Source organism: Apus apus, chromosome 7 (assembly GCF_020740795.1).
Source record: "Apus apus isolate bApuApu2 chromosome 7, bApuApu2.pri.cur, whole genome shotgun sequence".
In the NCBI taxonomy this organism is placed as follows: domain Eukaryota; kingdom Metazoa; phylum Chordata; class Aves; order Apodiformes; family Apodidae; genus Apus; species Apus apus.
This window is the reverse complement of record NC_067288.1, coordinates 23,820,582-23,845,580: the sequence shown is the minus strand read 5'-3', so window position 1 is coordinate 23,845,580 and position 24,999 is coordinate 23,820,582. Positions and strand designations below refer to the sequence as shown.

The 24,999-nt window shown below is 41.4% G+C and overlaps 1 protein-coding gene across 2 annotated transcripts in view; it reads left to right on the top strand.

Moving 5' to 3' along the window:
* The window catches only part of LOC127386921 (BEN domain-containing protein 5), a 911,971-nt gene that overhangs the window by 794,054 nt on the left and 92,918 nt on the right, over positions 1 to 24,999 (top strand). For both annotated transcript variants that reach the window (XM_051624630.1, XM_051624629.1), the window contains exon 10: positions 15,607 to 15,759. In XM_051624630.1, coding sequence (XP_051480590.1) covers positions 15,607 to 15,759 — 153 coding nt within the window. The remainder of the gene's footprint in view (positions 1 to 15,606; positions 15,760 to 24,999) is intronic.

The window sequence follows — 24,999 nt, the reverse complement described above, 5'->3', positions numbered from 1 at the left end:
GGGTTAAAAAAACCCAAAACAATCCTTCAAAAATAACCAGAACATTGCAGGCTAAGCAATCTGTTGGATGGAAGCTATAGAAATGCTCTTCAGCCCCACCTGCACTGACTTTCCTAACCACTCCTGCGAGGAGATGCTTTGGTGGATGTGGCAGCTTAGTGCAGTTCCTGGAGAGCTACAGGACCAAATTGAAGACAGGCTGGAAACAGGTTTTTAGGTTATCCTCCAGCTTCCTACCTCTAGCACTCCAGGACTTCAGAAGGAATGCTTATATCATCTGAAGGGAAGAGAAGCAGAGGAAGACTATGAAGCCTGCCCTCCTCGTTTTGTTTTGTTTTGTTTTTGAAGAGGACATCTAAGCACCTGAAGCATTGTTGTTAGTTCATGCCAAAACTGACTTTGCTTCCAAATGCTCTCTATGTGACATGCCAAGTTAGGTTATTCCCCAAACTGGCATTCTCTGTCTGTCTCTCTCTTGATACTGTTAGGCTTCAGTCAAATTTTGGTGAGCATTTGTCAATGGATAACCCATCTCTTTCTGTATGGCTCTTGTAGTCCTGCTTTCAGATCTAGATGCCTCTCCTCCAGAGCCTGCAGACGTCTCCCACTTTAGAAAAAAGAGAATCTCCCTTAGTAATCCAGATTCCTACAGACACTTGGATATTTAACTCCCACTGTTTTCCTCAGTACTCAGAGATCTTGTGTCTGTGAAACATGTTTTTCCCATCCGCTGATGGAGTGTGAAGGTCATCTCTGTTAGCACACACAGGCAGATCTTCAGCTGTTTTTCAGCCCCTTGTTGGTATCCTGTTGGCAGATCTCATGCTCTCCAAACTTTGTCATTTAAACAAACATTAAAACAAAGAAAAGTGCAACATCCCAAAGTAGGGTATCAATCATATCTTCCATCTGGGAAATCTAATGAAGAATAGCAATGATTTGGGGAATTTTGAAGTCATGTGGATGTTCTTTCTTCTTTGATCTCTTATTTTAGAAGAAATCCATACAACCAGAAGCTATAGCACAATATTTTTTTTCTTTTTAACTCTGAAAGGCTACAATTGTTCTTTGAGAAAACTACAATGCAGCAGTTCTGAGAAGGCTCTTTCATTTCCATTCTTTTTCTTCTACTTCCTTTTCTGCTCTGCACACACACACAGAACTCAGGAGTACATCATGGACCGAGCTGTATTTTCTGTTTATTGCCACCAGGTTAATAACAGTAATGGTGCGAGGAGAAAATGAAGTGTTATGTAAAATCCTGCATTGCAGTTTTTGGTGCTGATGCAAAGAGCTCAATAAAGTGTAACACTTTAATCATGGAGATAAAAATCACAAAGCAGCTTCACAGTCTTCCAAGATGTAGAGCCTTAAGACAAAATAGAAGGGGGAGAGACAGAGAAACTGACAGTCCCAGAAAAGTTAGGGAAGAAAACAACCCACTTTCTTTTCTTGTCATGCTTTGATTCAGTCTTTGTATTCACAAGATAACCGAAAATGTGTATATATGAATTTCCTGGTATTAGAGAGAGCAAAATGCCACAGCCTTATACACAATTCAGTGACATTTATGGGAACCTGGAAACCTTTTAAAAACAAAGCAAACAGCTCCCTCACCACAAAAACAAACAAAAAGCCACCAAAATGTTCCCCAAAACAAATAAATTACCCACCACCAGAACCACCCTCTAGTATGGTATGATGATATGTATCCTTCCTTTGAAGTAGGCAAACAGCCCAGTACGGTTACAGGTATGGTGGTCTTGAGTACGAATTCAACATGCTAGCACAGAAGAGGGCTCAATTTTGGATTGTGCTTATGCTTTGCATCTCCTCACTGTTACTGAGCTTTGAGTCTCTGTTTCCTCTCTACAGTTTAATATTATAGTACTGTCAAATGACTGTACATTAAGTTGTAGGTTGTTGGCTTGTGGGGGTATTTTGAGGAAAGGGAATACAGGAGGAAGAGTTATCCGAAGATCTCTCCTGTACAGGGAAATTTGTGGATACAATGACACAGACCACAGTGCTAAGAAGCTGGAACACTGCTGAGGGCTCTAAATCTTTGCTCTGGACCAGTTGTGAGGCACTCGGCTGCAGTTAGTATGCAAGTTTATTCTTTGTAAAATGTTTCTAAAATATCTGTCTCTCCACAATTTGACTTACATGTTTGCAGCCAGTTAGAACTGCCTTTTTCAATCTATTGCATAGTTATTCCCTTGGGTAAGATTCAAGGTTAATTCAAGGGCATGCTAAACCTTGCTGGGGCTTGAAGGTAACTTGGAAGATTTAATGTTTCCACCAGCTGTGATAACCATGTGCTGAAGTTTGGGACTGCTGATTGAAAAACTCCTACAGAGACAGAATCAGACACATATATTAGTGACTTTTGGTATCTGATAAACTCTGTCATCACTGCTTACCCATGATATGCCCATCATAAAGAGTGCCTGATTACATGGCTGGCTTAATCCGTATAGCATGAAAGCTGACATTTTATATTACTTTATATCCTCTTGTCCAGCTGAGTTCACTTGTGTGGAATTAAAAGATGTCAGATTTGGACATGGTGGGCATGGATGCCACAAGAAATGTCTATAAATAAACCAAACATTGTGTAGTATTGTTAGAACAGGTCATGGTAAGAGATGGCAAAGAAAGAGAATGATTCAGAGGACGCTGAGTGGTTTCTTGGCAGTTTTTTTGGGAGAGCTGAGGGGTGAATCAAGCTGAATTCCCTTTGGAAGCTAAAATCTTGTTCTATCTGAAGTAAAAATCTCCTACATTTTTGCTGAGATGTATCTGTGTCTATGAACAGCATCTGCCCCCCTGTGGTGTGTTAAAACGTCCATTATCCCCTGATGCAGCTGTAGTAATGGTGTAGGGGTCTCAGTATTATCTTGGTGTTACACTTCATGTTTGGGGTAAAGAACCAGGTAGGCTTTAATTACTGACATGTCTTGAAAGACAGCACATCTGGTAGCTTTGATCTCATCCAGAAAGTTGAAGGGACTGCGGTTCTGGGAAACCAACCACATCATTTCAACAGGCCTTGTTTGCTTTTGAATTTGGACCAATGAAATGATGGGTGAACATGAGAATATACTTTCTGAGAGCAATGTAGTGGTTGGGACAGCTTCTAGTCCTAGGAGACTAGAAACACTGTCTGGTTGCAACTTTAAAAAAGGCAAGTGGGTGATTTCCCAGTGCTGAGTTACATACCAATAGTGCTTTTACCTCCCAGGCATTTAGATTTTGTGTGTGTGCCTTTTCCAAACATTTATTATTTTCTCTGCTTTTAAAATAGAGCCAGAGTGTTTTTATTGGGTGTGGTGGTGGTTCTTTGGGGTTGTTTTTCTTTGTTTGCCTCAATATAACACATGAGGGACAGCTGAACCAACACAAAACCCTACAGAGTAACGGTTAACCTGTGGTTAACCCTTGTTTTAAAGAATATGAGGATTCTTTTCACCTGTGTCCTTTTAACATAATGGATCAGCGCTATGTCAGAAAGAGCCAAAGAAGGGTAATCCAGCCCAGGATGGAGTGAGCTGCTACTGTACATCACCTGTTACTCGTGGGCTGTTCCACTGAGACAAAGTGATTGAAAATACTGCTACAACTTTGCATGGACTTCTGGTAGAATTCCCTGAGTATGTTGCTTGCAAGTGTATTTGTCTGATAAACTCCCTGTTAGAACAAGTACTTGCTTTCCTTGCCAAGTAGAGAAGAAGAAAAAAAAGGAAGGTAACGGATGACAAGCTTTGAGGGTCATCAGAGCATTTGTTACCATGTCCAGTCATTTCCAATGGATGCAATACCATGCAATTCCTGGCTTTTTGTTAAGCTTTCTCATTTTCTGTCACATCAGACCACCTCATGCCGTAAACACCTGCAGCAGTTTCAGCAATGAAACCAGGGCTATTTTAGCATTGAAATCTCTAAAATTGCAGTGCTTTTCAGTTGGATAGTGATCCACTGTGCATCTGGAAATGTAGGTGTTGCTTTCAAGGAGCTGTATTTGGCATAATTTCCTCTTTGGGAACAGGGCACAATGAGATCAGAGCTTCTTCTGCTCTCAGCTGTTGAGCAAATCCCTGTCAAGTCTAATAGTCAGGGCTTTTTTCCCCTTGATCAGCTGGGCTTTGGTCATTGATGAGTTGAACATTTTTCACTAAATGAATAGCTCCCCGAATGCAAGCTTCACCTGTTCTCCTTCCATTTAGGAAAATTGAGAGTTTTTGGTCTTTTCTACTGTGCATGTAAGAGATGAGAGGAGAAAAAACCCAACACCTAAATGCCTACGTTTAAATGTAAATTTTGACTTTTCACATCTGACAAAGTAGGGTGTTTGTTTTTATAAACAAAATATATATAAATAAAAGCTATGGAACTGAAAGAATAAAACCTTTATCTTGTTGATATTGATGCATTTTCCGCATATTAGTCTTTGCTCTCATGATGTTGCGTACTTTCCATTTCTTTTTTTACTTTAAAACTAATTTTGCTGTGAGAACAAGAACAGGAGATCGTTAGGAGGAAATACTCTGGCACTGGTTTATGCAGAGAAAACATGCCATCTGCCTAATGTGTGTCATCTAGTGTCAGCCTAAGATGTGTTGTTTGGGTTTAACATGCCAGTCACTAGCCTAGAAAGAGTTCAGGCAGCAGCTCCAACACATATTCTGGTTTGGGCTCCAAATCCTGCCTGATTTTCAGAGGCTGTGCTCTCTCTGAAATAGGCCACAACATTTTGTGCAGAAGGTACAATTCTCATCACCTACCATGTGCTCGCCTTAGAGTCTGAGAGACATTTGCGCAAGGAACTGAAATGGTTTGGAATATATCATGTCACACTATTAAGAAGCAAAAGCGAAGTCTGAAAGTGGATTATTTCAGAGAGGTCTGCCTGGTGGCTCTGAGGGTCTGTTGGTTGAGGATGTGGTGGTGTCTCCCCAGTGGCAGGCACACAGTACAAGCTTCACCCTTCTCTGGTCTCTTAAAAAGAGCTGGAGAAGTCATTTAGAACCAGCATCACACAGAGACATGCACCTGAGTCCCAAAAGCAGAACAACCATGCAATGGAGTCCTCCTTGCTCTAAACTGGCAGTTCTTGTCTGTCTGTCTGGAGGTGAGTCATAACGAGCTCAGCATCTGTCCCTGCTCCCCTCTGCAGTGCGGACTTGACTGCCTGAAGGGACATTTTGGGGCTCAGTGCTGTGGTCAGCACCCAGCAGTGGCCAGGATTTGGAAATGGGCCTCCCTTCTTTATCAGATATTTCCTCTTTCAGTCACAGAATCCTTGCCTGATAAATGGATGGTGCATGTCTCAGCCGGGTAAATGTAGTTGGTCATATTTTGTTACACGGTGTGTAGAAAGACTTTTAGCTTATTTTTTTTATTAAGAAGTTGGCAGACAGCTTTAAATGTCTGCCTAAGGACAAAATGAACTGAGTTTTGTAGATAGCAGTTTTTTTTTTTTTTCCTAATAAATAAATAAATGGAAAGATTTTTATGTTGATAATAAAAATAACTAATGCAGAGCTTTTTCCACTAGTGCCTGGAGACATGGACAGATGTGGGATTTGGAAGGGATAAAGAATAGAAATCTCTTGGCAGGTAGTTGCTATAAAAATGTCTATCCTTCCTGCCTCTTATTACAGACCAACATGCAACAAATGAAGGGTCTCTGAGAAAGTTAATGATGATGGGATCAGGTTCCAACCATGAGAGAGCAGAAACCACCTCCCTTCAGAGAAATCTGAAGTTAAAGGAAAGTGGCTGGGAAAACTGGGAGCTTCATTAAAGTGTAATTCTGGACTTTCTCTGACTCACAGCATGGTGTGTGGGAGTGTGGAGGGGTAGAAACTGCCAGGGAAGCTGAAGAAACAGAGCAAGTTCACTGAAAGTTTGGTTTGCCCACGAGTTGACTGCCAAAGTTTTCTGAGATCCCTTTCTACCTCCAGAAAACTTCCACTACACTGCTATTGCATGTAGTGGGTTTCTGTTTTGCTGTCTGGTCTGCTGTTGCAATAAGATGGTAAATCTTCTTTCCTCACTTATACCCTTTGATTCTCTCCCCCATCCCACTGAGGGGGGAGTGGGCGAGAGGCTGTGTAGAGCTTAGCTTTCTACCACAGTTAAATGTTGGTCTGATACATCTACAATTGAGTAAATTGCTTTGCTGTCCATTACAGACAGAAAAAATAAAATAAAATGTGTATTTGTATTTAAAGATGGATTTTTACACACACACACATGCACACTTATATACACACATTTACACACATAGAAGAAAACGCAGACAAAACTTGCCTAAAGCTCTAAGTAAACCATTGGCAGTGTGGGTCAGCTGCTGGTTTCTAGGGTGGGAAATAGCTTTCTTCAGAGTCCTACTATGCCTTTGTTTAGTTATGCCCTGGTGAACCCTCTTAAGATTATCACTGATTATTTATTATACCACTGTGCTGAATCTGGTGCTCTGTAAGACCTGAATCCTCTTTCTGTAGGAAATGCTAAAAAAATAGAATGGTCCCCAGTACGTGTTTGCAGGGGGTACATTGTCTCTGAGATCTCGTGACCTTCCTTATAGGCACAGTTAGCTGCCCTGCTGTCTGGTCTGACAGGCAGAAGAGGAGGTGATACTGCCTGCAGCAAGTGCTTTTACCTATTGGTTAGTGTGGGTAGGGGAATATTGGATGAAAATTTTCAGATACAACTGATACTAGTAAGTGCCATGCAAGAGGCAAGGTATGTTATCTTTTCAGTTGTAAAAGCAGATCATTGCAAAATAATCATCACATTTTAGCTCTTCTAACATTGTACAGATAATAAATACTTCTAGTTGTAAAGCACAGAGAAAGCACTGTGCAGCTTGGTGCAAAATGCTGTGCTGATCTGTCTGCAAGCCAAATCCAAGAAAACCTGTTCTTGCAGTTCTGGATGAATCTTGGATCAACAAGACAATATCAGGGACAATTCTTTTTTATTTATTTAGTAGCATGCTGTCCCTCCCCTCTGTAGCTATGTCTGATTTATAGTCCCTAATCTCTTTCAGTGTCCTTGTGTTCCTGTTTATCGGCTTTCACTTTTATCTTGTACTTGGATGTGCTTGTTGCCTGCACTGAGTACAAGGAAGGAAAAGAAAGATGCAACTTGCAAGGGAGCAGAAGAAGACTAATGACCATGGATAACGCCTGCTTGTGGAGAAGCTGTGCCAGGAAGATTAACAGAGAGAATTAGTTTGCTTTTCAGCTGTCCGTCATTATTAAAGCCTGTGCACAATGTCCATCCACAGCCCCCCTGTCTTCCCAAGCAAGCAGATGGCCACCCAACCCTTGAATGACACATTTTGTGTTGTGTCCTTCCAACTGGCTGGGAAGGTTTGCAGTTTGCATGTAGGTATGTTTGTCTTACTCCGTATGGATCTCTGTAAAATAAGAACAACCACTATAGTTCCCCTTACAGGTCCAACTAATCCAATTTTCTGTGTACGTTGTGGAATGCAACGTATGTTTTCTGGGTAGGTGGAAAAAGACAATCAAGGACCTGTATAAGAATTTTTTCATGTGTGAAATTTACCTTTGATGTCCAGCTTGTAGTTCTCTTTGGTTTTAGGGCCTTACTGAGCTGAAAGCTTTATATAGAGCAGGACCTACCTTACCGTAATTTGTCTAAACTCTTTTTTAAGTAGACAGTTGAAACTGTAGAAATATGAGTACTTTTCACCACCAATAAACACCTTAACTGCTTAAGAACTACAAGTCTCATTCTGCAACATAAATGAAGGTCTAATTGGAAGATAAGAACAGTGATGCTGCATCAAACCCAAGGTCTATTTGTCTCAGGATCCAATGACCTATTGCAGATGCTGAGGAATAGACTAAGAACAGGGCAAAGCTTCTGGCACTGTGTGGTTTGGGGAATTTCTGCTCAAGAAACTGTGCCCACTGCTTTGTTTGTAGTATCATAATGGAGTCTTTTTCTCTGAATTTATCTAATTGATCTTTGAGTTAATCTGTGTTTTGGGCAGTCTGGTGGCAGTGAGTTCTGCAGTACACGCCTAAGCCAATTTAAAAAACGCTTTATTTTGCTTGTCTTAGGTCTTCTTCCTGATGACTTTATATTCTGGCAGCTGTTAATTACTTAGTAAGAAGTAGTGAAGAATGCCATTTATTATTTAAGATAATAGAGAAAGTGATTGTTACTGAGTTTGATTTGACTACATGCAGTTTGTTCAACTGAGATAGTTCCGAGGAAATGAGGGGCCAGGGAGTCATAACTCCTAGCTGTTGTTTTTGAGTCTACCACTCTGTCTTCTAATTGGAGGAGAGGCAGGCAATGTCTTTGGACCTTATTTATGTGCTTGGAAAGTAAAGACTGTGTACCTTGGTCAGAAGGTTCTGCAGAGGTATAATTAAACGTTATTGGTAAAACACAAAACTATTCATACTGCTATGAAGGGAATAGTTGAATAGTAAGTCTTGAGCTTAATATAGTTTCAGGTGTGTAAGCAGCAATTAATGATGCCTGAAGACATAAAATGACTTGTTGTATGGTTACACAGCAAGCAAGTGGCTGTCCAAGGAACAGTACCAAGGAGTTCTAAAATCCTTGTTGCAGCTACTGGGAGCATTTCAGCTGAACAAACTTTCAGAACCAGACCACAGCCAAATTGAATTATTTGGTGAAAACATTGTTGTTCAGATATTTCTGTTTCATAACCCAATTTTCTTGCTTTAATTATCTGAATAAGGAACAGTTACTGCCTCAGCTTCTTCCTCCTTCCCCCCCCCCTCCCCCCATCCTTTCTCTTCTTTCACCCTCCTTTCTCTCTTCTTTCTTTCTCCCTTTCTTTTTGTAGTAGGCTTGCTTCCCTCTCCCAAAAACCTGTTGATTTTTTTCTTCCCTCTCTTTTCTGAAAAGCCCTCTCTCTGTAGAGCCAGGGCTGTTCAGTAGCAAACAAGTGAGCAAGGTAGGATTTACAGAGCTTGTTCTGCAGGGCATATGGTGAGGATATGCAAGTGAGGTCTGAGATAGGTAGAGCCAAGGGAGATCATCAAAGTTTAGGATGAGATAATGGCCCAACACCCAGTTCAATCCCAAGCCTTTATTGTAATTTTGCAGGCAACTAAAAACTTCAGAGCTTGCTGAGGTCAAACCCCATGTTGCTGAGTGCACGTGCACTCCTCTATGAGGCAGGGGCAGGGAGAGGATCAGGCAGAACAATGGTTGACCTTGTTCAGACTCACCCTTCTAGTTTTGTCTCGGTGCCAGGCCCCAAATCCAGAAAGTGTATTTTGTGGTTCCTATTCATTTAGGGTAAAAATTATACATGAATTATCCATGCAGCTGACTCAAAAGTCTTGTCTAAACTTGATCTGGGTCTTAACATTGTCTCTTTGGCCCCTCTCTAATTTAATATGCATTTGAACAGAAGCGGCTTCTTGATAGAGCCTTTCACCTCCAGGTCACCCTTTCAAATCCAATTCAGGCCTGTCGTGACCAAATGTTACTACCATCTGACGGCTCTTCTGTGTCCTGTGTGAATTGTTGGCTTCAGTCCAGGAGCTGGTGGACAGGTGCCTGAATTGCAAAAACTGCCCAAGCTGACACTAGCTGCACGTCTCTGCAGAGGGGTCAAAGAGTGAATCAGCCTGGCAGATGAATTAATACTGAACTTGTATGCAGTGTGATGCTTTGTATCTTCAGATAGCTGTACAAACGTTAGCTAATCCTCAGGAGGTGCTGTTATCTGCACTGGCAGGTGAGAGAAGCAAGCAGATAAAGAAACAAGATCAGAATATGCATGTTTGCTGACCTCCCACTCTGAGGACAAGACTAGGAGCTTAGCCCCTTTCAGGGCTACTGGTGGTCATGCCAGTGCAGGGTTCAGGCTCATTGAAGGGGGTCCCGTGTACTGTGGATAAAGCATCCCTTACTTTTTAAGAGAGGCAGGAGAGCTGTGTTGATGGACCTGCCACCCTTTTGCTGTATGAATCCATGGAACCAACAGAAGTCTCTTCTGCATCCTCTTTGAGAAACTGATGAATCATGTCAGATAATGACTGTCATTAAATAGTATTGTTATTCAGATTGAGAACTTGCTGTATAACCATATTGATACATATTTACTTTTGAATGGCAACTGAGTTGGAGTAGTTAATCCTGAAAGACAACAACTCTCATAACATCCCTGAAACACTCTGAAACAAAAAAACCCAAATCATTAAATGTTATGAAGAATTGCTAGAAGGACACTTAAAAGACGTTGTCAGATTGTTAAAGGTGTCTACAGGACTAAGGAGAAATTGGCTTTTGTGCTTCAGATCAGGGTGAGTAAGAATGGTTCTAAATTGGCATTTTCCCTTCTCTGGAAGGAAGATGAGGCAGTTTTAATTTTTTTTAAGGGTTTTAAAATGTATTTTTTTTTTAAGTAGTAAATCAGTTTTATACTATGAATTTCTTAAGTAAACAGTTGCTGCTGTTGCCATGGTCTATGCAAAGGTCAATGGAACAGGTGGACCAAGAGATGATGACTGGAAGAGGAAATGTCCTTATGGTTGCAAACAAGTAGTAGCATGCCTCTGGAAGAGTGACTCTAATATGAAGTGGCTTACATCATCCTCAAAACTGGAGGTGACACTGTAGGATGGACTTGTCAGAGGTTATAAAGAATGACAGAATAAAATGTTCCTCACGTCCCCTTCTATAGTCAGAAGCACAAGTCCTATACATCCCTAAAGAGTAAATGACACTGGGCAGAGTTCCCTGGAGCTGAGAGCCTGGACTGGAGCTCTCTAGCTGAACATGTAATGCTGAATGGTCAGATTTCCTTTGTTTTTCTTATTAACTCTTTGTTTTTTCTGGTGTTACCACTGTAGGCCTTGCCAAAACAGCTAACCATGGGGTATGGTGTGTATGTGGGAATGGACATACTTGAGAAAGATGCAGAACTTTCTTTTGAGAGATGCTGGACCTGAGGAAGCATCTAAGAGCCAGTCTTCTGGGAGTTTCTGAATCGTTTCTGAACTAAAAGGCAAATTCCTGGTGTTGTACTACCTGTCGTATGTCCTTTTGCTCCAAACAGCAGCTGAGCAGTAACGGTGTAAACTCTGCCTGGAGGCTGTTACCTTTCCTACCACTAATGACAAGCCATGTTTTAGCAGCTTGTATAAAACATGGCAAGGAGTTTACGCTATCCTCTGTACGAAATATTGGAGTGAAGAAAGCTTTTTGTATACTCTTTCTAAACCAATTTCTATGCCCAAGAATTAATAAAATCCATACTGAAGTGACAGCTGGTGGACAGAGCTGGCTTCTTCCTCCATCGCTTGTCTCTCTAGTGGCCCATGTTCTGGGCTCAATGCACATTTATCCTTTTATTACAGCATTTATTGATTTTTATTTATTTATTTATTAAACCTCTGTTTCCTTAAGAACCACAATTGGACTGTTTGAAGTCTAACTGCTCGTATCAGCACTAGCTATTAACGTTATTTCCTTTTCTTCTTTAACCACTGACCTTCCAAAGGCATTCAGCTAATGTAATGAAAATGCAGACAAGTGATAATGTGGGGTTTTTTTCAAAACTTTACATGGCATCATGAACCAGTTTCCAGTTTCTGTGCTACTTTGACTATTTTGTATCTTGACAATGAATATGAGCTCGTATTTGTTACCCATTTTTTCTTCTATTTTGCCCCCTCCCTAATTTATACGTGTATTTCTCAAGCTGCCAGAAACTTTAGACTGACTCAGTAGAACAGTGAAAAGTGTGTGTCACAGAGGCAGGGATTCAAATGAACTTTAGAGCAAAAATTCATTTGCTTAGATATTTATTCTGGTTTTATGTGGTAAACGGCAAGAAGAGGCCAAGACCAGTCTATTCAAGGGAGAGAATGTTGACTTGTTTTCTTGGAAGTGGAGTTCAATTATTATCCCTGTCAGTCTAGTGACTAGTCTGTTTTGACACGCAGAGAAAAGAAAGACCAAGTGAGCCTTTGCTTTCTCCAGCACCATAAGCTGGGTCATCCAGGTAATTACAGCTTTACTTAAGAAAGAGAGTCTGTGATGGACATGTTTGAGCCTGGTTATTTTCTGCTTTAAGGCTGAAGCAAATGTGACTATGAGATTCTGAGCCACTTCTAAATTTATTCCCATCTTTACTTGTAGATACTACTGCATTAGAAGCTATAACCAGGGTGAGTTCTGCTGTGTAGATACTGATAGATACTCCTGTGGTTTAACAACAGATAGGACTGCTTTATGTTTTAACTGTGTTTGCATGTGCTCATGTCAATGCATGCATACATCCCATAAAATTCTTCCTATCTCAGCGAAACTATTTATAAGGACACCTCTCTGCTAATTTTTCTAAAATTCCCATCAGTAGGTGACTCTATATGTTTAATACAATGTTAATTCTGTGATCCTGCCTAAATTGCAGGATATCAGTAATTATGTCAAAATCTTGCAGAGAACCTCAACTGAAATTTGAAACTTTATTCCCTAGTTTAAATTTGTAGTGTGGCAGTGGGTGAAACAGTTCCTACATGTAAGTACTTATGAATATGTACGACTCTAAGGAGAGGAGAAACACCATTATCATTCAGGAACATATTTTAATTCTTTTGTCAAACTTATCTTCAAACAAATTGTCAGCTACTTGGTCTACTACATGAGGAATGAGCTGGCAAACTTTGAGTTTAATGTCCCAGTGACTGGGCTGTTATTGTCCATTTTAAGGCCACAATATCTTTGTGTCTGTGAATAAAGAGAATTTTCCCATTAGGAACTCATGTTATATTAACAGTGCACTGAATTATTTTGTTTGGTAATGGAGAATGCTCAAGATGTTTCCCTCTGATAAAATAATGGCTGTGATGAGAAGAAAAGAAATGTGAAACACTGAAATACTCTTCTGCTCACATACAGCAGCATCTGGGTGTAGTACATCTGGCTGGCAATTACTACAGCAGTGTTTAACAACTTACTGAATAGGATGGACAACTGCATATTTGGACCATATTTAATGGACAGGAATATGTGATACAGAGGGGGTTTTATGTTCAGTAAGAAGGTAAGGAATAAAGGCCAGAAAAAAAACAGTTGAACAGTTACTGTGGTCACTTTTGAAATAGCTTTGAAAAGAATGACTGGATAACTGTTTTTAAACACTTGTCTGGGTGTTGAGCTCTGAATGTCATGGTTACCAAATAAGCAATCTGGAAGCTTAATCTCAATGTGAAGGTGAAATCTGTGAAGGACACTGGTTCCTTACAAATAACCATTTTAACCAGACTATTTGAAAATGTTTTTGATGATAAAGGAAGATCCTCAAGAGACATTTCAGCACCCCAAGACATTCTCTAAAATTCTCTGGAATACCTTTGTCAGTCATTTTTTTTAGTGAGACTCCTAGGAGAGTTTAGAAAATGTTCTCTAGTGGTACTGTGTTAGACTGGATGGCTTGATCAATTGAATACAAAGCTGAGGCTCAGGTCACCCATGTTCTGCAGGTGAATTACTTGCTAGATAGCCTATAGGAAGTTATCTTAGTAATCTGTGCTTCCGTGTCCCTGTTGGAAACAATTTGATAACTATAGATGAATAAGTATAATCCGACACAGCACAAATCATACAGTTTATGCCAGCACCTTTATTTGTGTTAAGACACAAATGATACTAGTCTATTGTTATGTATCTCATTGTGCTTTTCACTTACTTTATATTAGCAAATATGTTTCTAAAAAGCATTCTGTCTGCTTGTTCTAAAATAGCTATGACTTAGGTGACTGACTTCTATGTGAAGGACATTCATGCTTTAAAGATATTCAGTTTAACTAGATTATCTCCTCACTTCATCAAGTCACTGTTTTGAGACTCTACAGCATGTTCTGTTTTATGGTGATATGCCAGTGTGCATCTGATCTCATCAAATTCTGTTTCTGATGGGGAAATTCTCTTATTAAAAATAATATTACCCAATCTTAGTTTTAATTTCTGTATGCTTGGAGAGGAAGAAAATCCTATGTGGTATATCATGCTGTCAATGCTAATCTTTCTCCTCAGAGCTGTATCTCCAAATAGCAGATGTGTGCTTTATTGCAGTGTTGGTCCTCTATAGCACAGCATAATGTTTTGGCAGAAGCAAACAATTTATTGTATTAGAGTCAAATACAATCAGATGTTCCTTTTCCTATGAAGCATGGTCAGATATTGACACTGCCTTAGCTAACATTTTAACATAGGAGAAGCTTAATAAGATATAGTATTACTCTCTCAAGGCTGTTTAATTAAACTGAACAGTCACTGTGTTTTGTACATTGGTTTTCTGCCAAGGGAAAGTAAATCTATATCATATTAGTTTCACATACCAAAATATGTTCTCCCCTCCATCAGAGACTCTCTGGAAGAGCTGACTCTGCTGTCACATGAACTGCATAATGCAAACTGTGTTTGTATTACATTGGACTGCCTTGTAGCACAGTATTCTCCAGTAGCCTGAACAAGCTTTGTGTGCAGATGAGATGTGTGGTCAGAGAGCTACATGTTGTATTTTACTGGCCAGGGCCCTCATTTGCCACCGAGAGCTATAGGACTGTATTGTTATCCCTGTCCTTCTCCATCCCTCTGTTGGGGCAGGGAGATCTGAACTGTAACCCTCTGGTCACCAGGAAGTTTCTTATTGACCCCATGGTGGCTGGATGACAGGGGTAGTTTTGTCACTGTCTAATCACAAAGAACCATTTGTTCAGAAGTCACAAAAGTTTGGGGAAACTCTGGGTAATCCAGTGGCATCTACTCTGGTAGCACTTTTTAGTACTGAATGTCACCATCTTCTGCTGCCAGTTGCACTGTACGTGGTGATTGAGGTGAACTTTCTCTATTTGCTACTGATAGCAGAGTAAGTAGTCTCACATACAGTGTGTGGAAAAAAAGATGTGTCCTAGGACACTGAATTGGCAATCCAGGGAGGGTATGGAGAGAGTAGGCACTTCTCTGTCAGGGATGCAGAATCATCTGGGATGCTACAAGCAGAGAGGTACTCAAGGCACTTGGTTTTGGGAGCCGTTCTGTGGAATTACTATTAGAAAGCAGAGTAAGAACATTTGCAGTGTTTCTCCTTATAAAATGAATGGGAAACACTGAAGTCTTTTTTATGCAACTTTGAGCCTGTCTTCCCTGGCATAAGGGTGCATCTGCACACTGTAATGCAGAACACTGCAGAGATGGCAAAGTTATGCCCAAAGACTCATCCTCTAGAAAGAAGGTGCACATTTTTATCAGTGGAACTAAACCCCTATCCAAGTGAAGGATAAGGCTTTGGCTCTATTTTGCACAGTATCCTGTCCCACATAAATGTTCCAGTCTTCTCAGACAGGTTAGGAAATGTCTGTCATGGTCCTGTGTTGCATGTCACATGCAACCACAAAGAGGTATCAATGGTTGGATGCATCATAGCAATGTCTTTAGCACAGGTCTCTGATGATGGCACCATAGATAGATTCAATAACAGTACTGGATTTATGGGAGGCTTCACCTACATAACAGTTATGATTTATCTCATGCTGAATGTTTGTTGTTGTTGTTTTCCCTCAACAGAAGATTAACCTGGAGTTCTATATTGACATCCATGCCCACTCCACCATGATGAATGGATTCATGTATGGGAACATCTTTGAAGATGAGGAAAGATTTCAGCGACAGGCTGTTTTTCCCAAGCTACTCTGTCAGAATGCTGAAGACTTCTCTTATGTAAGCAACGTTTCTCTTAATTATTTTGTCCTAATTTATTTTCTAATTACATTCTTCCACCTAATTGGATTATGTGAATTTTATTTTAATATCAATAGAAGGCTACTTAAAATGTTTGTCATTATTACCTACTATCTTCCCCCTTTTACTTAACTCATCCAAATGTGGTGAGTTGTGATCTTATGTATTGTCGTTAGACACATGAACAGAACCAGGTTCTTCATCTTTGATATTTTAACCTTTGGTTCTGAATTACTGGAACACTTAGTTTTCATCAGAAGGTCTTTCCTCTTTTGATTGGCTGGACCAGCTTTATTGTTTCATTTTATATATTATGTTCTACTGGCAAATATTTTTACTTGTACACTAGAAGTAGGAGTATAATAGCAAACACCAGTAAAATAGACCAATGAAAAGGTTAGATAATTTTCTGTTGAAAGCTGCATCCAGGCCAGTCTTTAATATCTCCAGAGAAGGGAATCCACAGCCTCCCTGGGCAGCCTGTTCCAGTGCTCTATCACCCTCACAGTAAAGTAGTTGTTTCTTATATTTAAGTGGAACTTCTTATGTTCCAGCTTGTGCCTGTTGCCCCTTGTTCTGTCACTGGAAACTACTGAGAAGAGTCTGGCTCAGTCCTCCCTGCACCCACCTTTGAGATACTTGTAGGCATCAAAAAGGTCTCCCCTCAGCCTTCTCTTCTACAGGCTAAAGAGTCCCAGGTCTCTCACCTTTTTCTCATAAGGGAGATGCTCCAGTCCCCCAGTCATCTTTGTTGCCGTCCTCTGGACTCTCTCTAGTAGCTCCCTGTCTCTCCTGAACTGGGGAGCCCAGAACTGGACACAGTATTCCACATGTGGCCTCACCAGGGCAGAGTAGAGGGGGAGAATGATCTCCCTTGCCCTACTGGCCTCACTCTTCTCCTTACGCAACCCAGGATTCCATTTACCCTCTTGGCAGCAAGGGCACGTTCCTGGCTTGTGCTTTCTCAGCTTAGACCAAGTTTCAAATAGAGCACAACAGAATCTTAGCACACACTGATTGCAGTAGCCCTGCAGAAGTCAATACATTTAAGACTCTGGTCCATTGTTGCAACTTTGTGTTCAAGTATGACATTCTGGCCCTTTCAACAGCCTCTTTTGTGCATCAGTTTTCCTTTAAAGCTGTGCAAGCAGAACACAAAATGCCCAAGCCTGCCTGCAACTGCTTGTTTCCTTCTGGCCTACCTTACACACCCGTGGAGCTTCTAGCTAAGCTGCTTCTGTACAGCTGTGCCTTGCTCTGTTTCCATCTTTGCACTCCAGGTTTGTTTAAGTGGACAGCCTTTCAAGTAAGAGGTGTTTGGTGTCCCATTTTGCTTTGAGTGGGATAAGGAATACTCCTGAACACATCTCAGCCAAGGCAGTGGAAATTTTGAGCCATGAGCTGTGAGGATGGAAGGCAGTGAATAACATTTGGCAGCTATATAATGGAAACAGGGTCAAATAAAAATTACTTTGCATTATTTTGTCTGCTATGTTCTTAACCTTCCTTGTTACCCACCATACATTTTCCCAGTCTCTGCTGTCCACTTTCTCCTTAAAATTCATCCACTTGGTACTGAGAGGTAAACCAGGGTCTCCTCTCAAAGATGGGGACAGCTGGGTGTGGTACCTGGCTCCTGTGCATTGCCATCCCAACCAGCTTGTGTTAGAGGTGGTGTGTGGAGGAGGAGAAGGATCTTGCAGCTTTCTGAGTGTTTAGTTCTAGAGAAATAAAATCTAAAACCAGATACAAAAGCAGATGAATCTGTACAGCAAAAGCAACTGTAATGGGAACAAAAAGAAGACCATTTTCGTCATGGCAGGAATGCTAGCCTAAAAACCTTTCTCATCAAGATGCAGTAATGTTTTAATATTTTTTTTGTTCTGTGTTTGTGCACACTTCATTGTAGAGTCTGACTGTGAAATGAGTATAGAAATGCAGTTGTGCCACTGTTTTCTTGGCAGATTTGTTCCGGCAAAAGAAGGGAGGAATTAAAACCTTGTGATTCCTGTCCATTTCTCTATTCCATGGTAGTTTGTTTTATGCAAAAGTGAGAAAAGGTTTGGCTCAGCCTCTGACTTTTCTAAGGCAAGGCAGAAGATACCTTTGAGATACCTATGCCTTTTCTATTCCCAGGAGAGGGGCCTCTAGTGAACCAAACATATCCCTTTTCTTCTTGGGATCAGCAGTAGCAGCTGGCTGGGTAATGCCTGGAGGGGATGAGTGGCTGCTGTTGCTTCCTCTGTTGCCTCCTAGTATTGTTTAACCATGGTCTGTGTGTTTTGGGGATGGGGGACTGCTACAGTGTGAAGCTTTCTGGGATCAACCACTGTAAGGGCTTCTCAGAAAACTGTCCAGGGTGCAGAGGACCTAATCCAAATTAAATGAGGAGGGAGAGCAGCTGCATCTGTTGCCCACTGTTTGGAGCCTAAAGAAGGAGTTGGGTTTAAGGCACAGCCTGTTCTTGTCCGAGAAGACCTCAGTGATTGAGTTTTTCATCTGCACCTGGTTGTTTCAAAAACACATCATAGATAAGGGGACATTCACAGATCCTAGCAATGAAAGCCTGCTATTGACAGGAATTTGGAAATTTTGTACTCAAGTGTGGGGTTTCTCTCTCTTACTGTGGGAGATTAAGTGTTCCTCTTAGCACAAGCCCCAGTTGACAAAGGGAAAATCTCTGAGAAAATAACATATAAAATAGAAGCCAATAGCTAAGTAAAGAGCACAGTCTCTCCCCTTTGACTCCCAATCTCCTTTCTGCAGGAGCTGGCAATTGGATATATATGTTGGCTCCAGAGCACCTCTGTTTGACCTAGGTGCTGCTGGCATTTAGTGCATTTGGCATTCAACTCGGATCCTATTGGTCTTTGGTGGCCAGAAATTTTTCCCCTGTCATCCATCCAAGCCACTCCTCTCGGGACAGCTGAGGGGATAGAGATGCTGGAAAAGGAGACAGCCACAAAGTGTCCAATGTGTGTGAAACATGAGGAGTCAAAATTACTGCTCTCTGAAAATGGGAAAGTCTCTGTTCTCTTGTTGTCAGCTCCAGGCATGTGAGTTATGTGGTTGGTTGGAAATAGCAAGGGAGAAGTCTGATGCTCGATAGAGAGGGAAGGAATCCAGAGCTTCCTGCATTTAAAAGGCAGGGGGGGAAGTGCTGAAGATTAAAAATAGTGTATGTAAATATGCCCTATTGACTGCTCAAAGGGAAGGGGGGAAGTGCATCGTTAACATTACCAGGCTGGTGTTTGAAAGTGTGGGAATGGACCACTGTTGTTACTAATTAATTTTCCAAAGCTTCAGGAGGTCTCATTTACATCGTATGCTGCTGCGGCCATTTGTTGGGATTATAATACTTCAACAGCAGCACTTCAAGTGAAAACCGGCGGCTGCATGAAGTGTTGTCCATAATTGACTAGCTCCATGTCTTCACACAGCACAGAGACAATGTTCCATTATGTTATCCATTGACAGTATCATTGAAAAGATTACTCTCCTTAAAGCATCTGTCAACCTTGATTGATTTACAAGGGACAAAGAACTGAAAAGGTTTGAAGTGCGGGTACAATTTTTGCCACCATTTAGCATACATAATGGTTCTCCTTTGATGTCAAAAGCTCATCTTCTATTAATAATGCGGAGGGCTTTTGAATGCAAGCTACTTGTATGGAGTTCCACACTAATAACCTGCTTGCTGTGAAATGGGATTCACTTTGGAGAAGCAGTCATTTGTCTGGGTTTTACATGTTCGGAATGAATCCCGACTCAAAGGGATTTCTTTCAGTGCCCTGCATGATTGCAGCTGAGCCCGGCACGGGTTAGGGAAAGCAGGCAAATCCTAGCCTGCTCCTCCAGCCAAGAATCTGGCAGAAATCACCCAGCCAGATGCAAAGGAGCATGAACAACAAGCCTAAGATGATGCGATCAAATGCCTTGTGCCGTTTTGTCTGGCAACCTTCTATTAATATACTTTAGAGTGCATTTCATGCCTGGACTACTTTCTTCACCTGTCATTTCCAATAGGCCTTTCTATTTAAACGACAGCATCTAAGGGAGATTGGTGATTAGAGGAGGGGATGGCTAGGGGATTTGTGCCTGCATGACTGTTGTAGGACCAAAGGCAAGTCACTCAATAGCTCTGTACCCAATCTGTTGAGCAGAATGCAACCTTACAGGTTTTTAGGTAAACGTTGTGAAAGGGCTCAGAATTTCTTCCTTTGTACAATACTGCAGAGACATGGGCCTGCCTTTGGCTTATCTGTAAGCGTGTGAAGAGGAAAGTGAAAGAAATAAGAGCTAGGAAGTCTTGCTCCCAGACAAACACGAGAGAGATTCTTGGGCAGCTGTATGGGGTAAAAGGACAAATTCTGTAAGTAAAACATGTTTTCAAGGTTTAAGAAAGATGTTTTTAAACACTCTGGAGTAAATATAACCTGTACAAAAGCTCTAACAGTGAGAGCTGACAAGCTCTTTCGAAAGGCTGACTCATTGGGTTTTGGGAGCAGCTGTTGACACCATGTCTGAGTGCATCACACATCAGCCATGGCTAGGAGTTGTTGCAGTATTTGGATGGGTGTTCTTCATTTGACCTTTCTTGTTCTGGAGAGTGGATTAGTCATAACAACCAGACACGAGCACTTGAGCATTCCAAGAACCTGCTAGTCTTAGGGGTGGCTAATTTTGACCTTTGTGACAGTGTGAGAAGAGACCATTTGTTCTCTCTGGTTTATTTAAAAGAAACAACCACAGCCTTTCTTGGATGGCTTCATCACTTCATAAAGATTGCTTTTCTTTGCAGTTGAAGGGTAAAGACTGTCCAGAGGTACTTGGCTTAATCTTGTTAGGTTTTTTTTCCTTTGGACTCCAAACTGGAGGTACATGGGATACCTTTGAGTTCTCATTTAATTTTCTCCTGTTCAGCCTCCCAGCAGAGCCCCTTCCTTAGAAATACCTTTTGTCATCCTCTGTGTGCTATAGTCAGCCTGATAAAAAGTTGAGGTCCTATTATGAAAGGCACTGGCTAACCACTGAGAAAGTCCACAACCCCAAGAGCTTCCAGTCATGTTGGGAAAGAGACAGAGTGGGTAGGAAATTACTTGTTTTAGGAAACTGAAGAACAAAATGCAGGTCTCCAAAGTGTCAGTCTGGTTTCTTTGTCAGCAGTTCCTGATGTTTTCTACCATGCTGTGCACTCAACAGTGAAGTCACTGAACAATCACCCACCCAGTTTCCTTCAAGGAAATGTTGTTATTCCCAGTGCCACTGTAACCTAAAACATATATTTGAAAATATCATTGCCTCATCAATATGAGAGAATTCAGATATGGCAAGATTTGCCCTAGTACTTTTGTTGTGTTTTTGTTTGCTTATATTGTTTTGGCTTTTTTAGCCTGCGTATCTAAAATCGAGCAACTAATGAGAAGATTTTAATCTATATTTTCTATTGTTTTCATTTTTTCCATATACTCCAGGTCTGTTCTTATTTCCACAGCAGTGCCCTCATCCTTCCAAGCTTTCTTAGGGAAGATGGGTCCCTTTCAGCAAACCTTCTCCCAGGTAGCCATGGCAATCTTGCTGGACTGTTACCACTTATCCTGGCTGGACATCTTTCTCTTAGTCTTGTGATCCCTGTTACTAATCCCAGTGTGTTTTGGGCCATGTCTGATGGAAGTGCTGGCACAAGTGCCAGAGGAGTAATAACAGCTCTTGAACATTCAATGAGCAAATCCTAATAATCTGTTCCAAAATAAAGAACCACCAGTTTGTATTGCATGTAGTGGGGCAGGGAAGGGGGAGCAGACAGCAAGTTGCTCAGACCTGAAATTCATCCTGAAGTAAAATCCATACTCACTGTCACCACCATCTCTCAAGTCCCTCTCTGCTTTTTTTGGAAAAAAAGAAAAGAGCCTGGCCCCAGAAAGGTAAAAGCTGTTGCGTTCAGGTAGGTTTTGTTAACATCATGCAAGCTTAATAGATCTACTCAGAAACCTCTTAAAACTCTGAGCACAACAAATGATCCTACCTTCTTTTTTGTTGTCTTGTACCAGGCCATTTCCAGGAAGATAAATACAGCTATTATATGCTTTAGCACCCCTCTGGGATGCATTTCTGCCTGCTGCTCTGTGGACATGTTGCTCCATAAGTCCATTTATTTATTTATTTGTTTTTCCTGGAGGCTGGGTGAGTGGAGAGAGAAAACATGTTTCTGGTGGCACAGGGAACAGATTGTAAAGCCTGTGCTTTCTAAGCACTATAGGTTTTTGGTCTCACAAGGGCTCTGCCCTCTGGAGAGTCATGGCTAAATGAAACTGCTCCATTACATTGTGCTGAACTAGTCCACCCTGCTCTCTACACGGAGGGTTGAATTAATTTGTATTGCAAAGAAAAGGAAAAGGAAGACGAGACAAGTGTTTGAGTTAAATGAATTTTCTTTTACTACCTTCTTGCTGTGTTGTTTGTGCATATAGGAGTTGACACTCCCTTCTCCCTCCCCACACAGGTAGAAATTTGGAATGTCCACAGAAGAAACAAGTTTTGATAGCAATTTTATGGTGTATTTTCAAAGACCTTCATTACTCTTACCTAATGTCAACAAGCTGGGAGCAGGTGATAGCCTCCTGGACTAGCAGAAATTAAGGGAACTCCTCTACATTCATATGCAAGATGCCTCTCTTGCAGAGCACTGCAGATTTCACTTGGCTGGGACAAACTGTGCTGTGAAGGAAGGTTAGGTAGTTGGTTAAAAACTGAACACTCGTTCCTTCTCCCATGATCTTCTTCTGGGTATTACCTTTTTAAGTGTGTGGTAACTTAACATATGTAGAATACATATCTGGTTCAGAGAACTGCTCCGGAACAGTGAGAGGGCCCAGGAGGAGTTAAGCAGTAGACTGTACTGGGTTGCTAGGGGAGCAGTATACAGCATGCTGCCTCTCCTTAAAAGGGGTTGTAATCTCCTAAATTAGATCTACAAGTGAGCAGGACACCTCCTTGCCACGGAGCAAACCACTTTTTCAGTGGACTATTCGAAGCAACTACATGCATGATGGTTGTGTTTCCTTTTCTGCTTCTCATTGTCCTAAGTTTCTGTCATTTGTATAAGTGATTAAGAAAGCACTCCCAGGAGACTGCACACACACTCATAAAACTATTGTAAAGAGAAGCATTGCAGACTATTGCTAGAGGCTATTTTACTGTATATTTTGAGGAAATGTCTCGTTTTCTACTGACAAATAGGGAAACTGAGAACTCTAGAGACATAAGTTATTTTCTAAATGGTGTGATTATTCTGCAGAGCTTAGACTAGGAAATGCCAGCTTTGGCATTTCTGGGGGGAGGATATGCTCTGAGAAGCAGAGGCTGCTGTTAGTAAAAAAAGGAGGGGAAGGGCAGATCTTTTCTTTGTTATTACCCTGAAGTATTTGCAGATCCCTTATTTGTGTATATCACTAGTCACAGCTTGGGCTGGCTCTTTAAAGGGAGGTGAGTTCCCCCAGATTAATTCTCTGGTTCATGGGTGATGGGTTTGTGCATAAGTTAGTGGTTGAGTAGGTGGCATTGTCATGTGTGACTAAGTGCACTTCTGGTGACAGGGAGAAAGGGGTTTACTGAAGAAGGAGCTAGGAGGACATAACGAAGTGTGTTTTGGGACGCAGTACACTGTGTGTTTGGGGTGGCAGAAGCTAGTGAAAAGAGGAGCTTCAAATGAGATTTGCTTAGAGGATGGGGTGAAATCTGCCTCCTCTTACCTTTTCCAAGTAGGTTGTGATGGACTGCTCAAGTCTGTAGGGGAACCCTTCATTGACCCGGTGAAGGTCTCAGGTAAGGCCATCACCACCTGACTTTGTTTGGCTGCAGGATGTTAAGAAGCTCTTAGAAAAGCTGCTGTTTTGATTTGGATTCCATTTGCATTAGCTGCTATGGTGAAGCCAGTGCACTCAACAAGCATATTCAGTGCTGTAGCACTCAGGGAGGTGGCAGCTGTGAGTACCACCAGCTTCAGTGCCTGTGAGGATGAATTCTGGGGAACAAGAAACGCAGGTCAAATCACCTGTGCTGGTGCTGCCAGTGTAACTGGTACAAGCTGCAGAGACAGGCAGAAGGCTGCAGAGACCTCCATCAGTCCTGGAGCTGGATGGCAGAGCAGGGCCTGGATATTGATGAGCAGTGAAAAGAAAAGTGCAGCTATTGTACTTTTTTCAGGTGAACAGCTGAAACCCTGAAGCATGAAGCTCAGTTGCTTTTCTAACTACAGAGTTTCCAAAAAAGGGAGCTCATTTGGTGGTTTTGGTTTTGAGGCATAAACTGATAGCTTTTAAATCTCCTTCCTTCCATCCCCTCAGCTAATGACCATGCAAATATGTGTTTTTATCAGCAAACTTAAGCAGGCATGACTGAAAGACACTTGGGAGGGCTGAGGAGGGGGAAAGAGTTTCACTACACATTAAAGGGATAATGAAGCCCCCCAAGGAGCAGATGTGTGTGTTGTGGTAAAGTACCTTTAAACTGTTATTTCTCTGAGGAAAATTGCACTCTAAAGCCTGACAATGTGGTGCTAGACAGCTTGTGTTTGTGGTATTCCTACAATGTGATGCTGCCTTTAAGAAAGGGAGATTGTTCTCTTCTTTCCACTGAGCAGGAGGAAGAAGACAAAAAAAGACAGGCAATAGAATGGTGAAAATCTTTAAGGATTTGAGGCTATTTGGTCTTCAGGTTTCATTTTCAGGCTTTTCTCTAGCATTCTTAGGACAGATCAAACTGTTTCAGATCTCCTCTACATGCCTTTTTTCAGATTTCTGCAAATCAGATTCTAGTTCAGAGAATATTCCCTTGTTAAACCCAAAGCTTGTTGCCCCACCGTAGTGTTTCCTACGAGACACAGAAGTTAGGAAAGAAAAATGCTGTCAACTGCAGAGCTGTCAGTGAGAGTGAGGGAGCCTGTTTCATGGGAATACCAGTCCAATCTGGCTGTCCCTGAAGGATCTGGAAAATGTCCAACTAATAAGATCCCTCTTTGAAATGATCCTGGATTTTTTGAACCTTCTCTTTCCAAATTTCCGTACTCACAAATGATTTTGAGATGAAATATACTTTCCTCCTGTGCATCAGACACATGGCAAAGCTGCAAGGTGGGATGAGTCAGGAAGTAAGTTTGAATTCTGTTCCCATTTTATCACATTTCTGCTCCCAAAATCCTTCCTCTATCTTTTTTTTTTT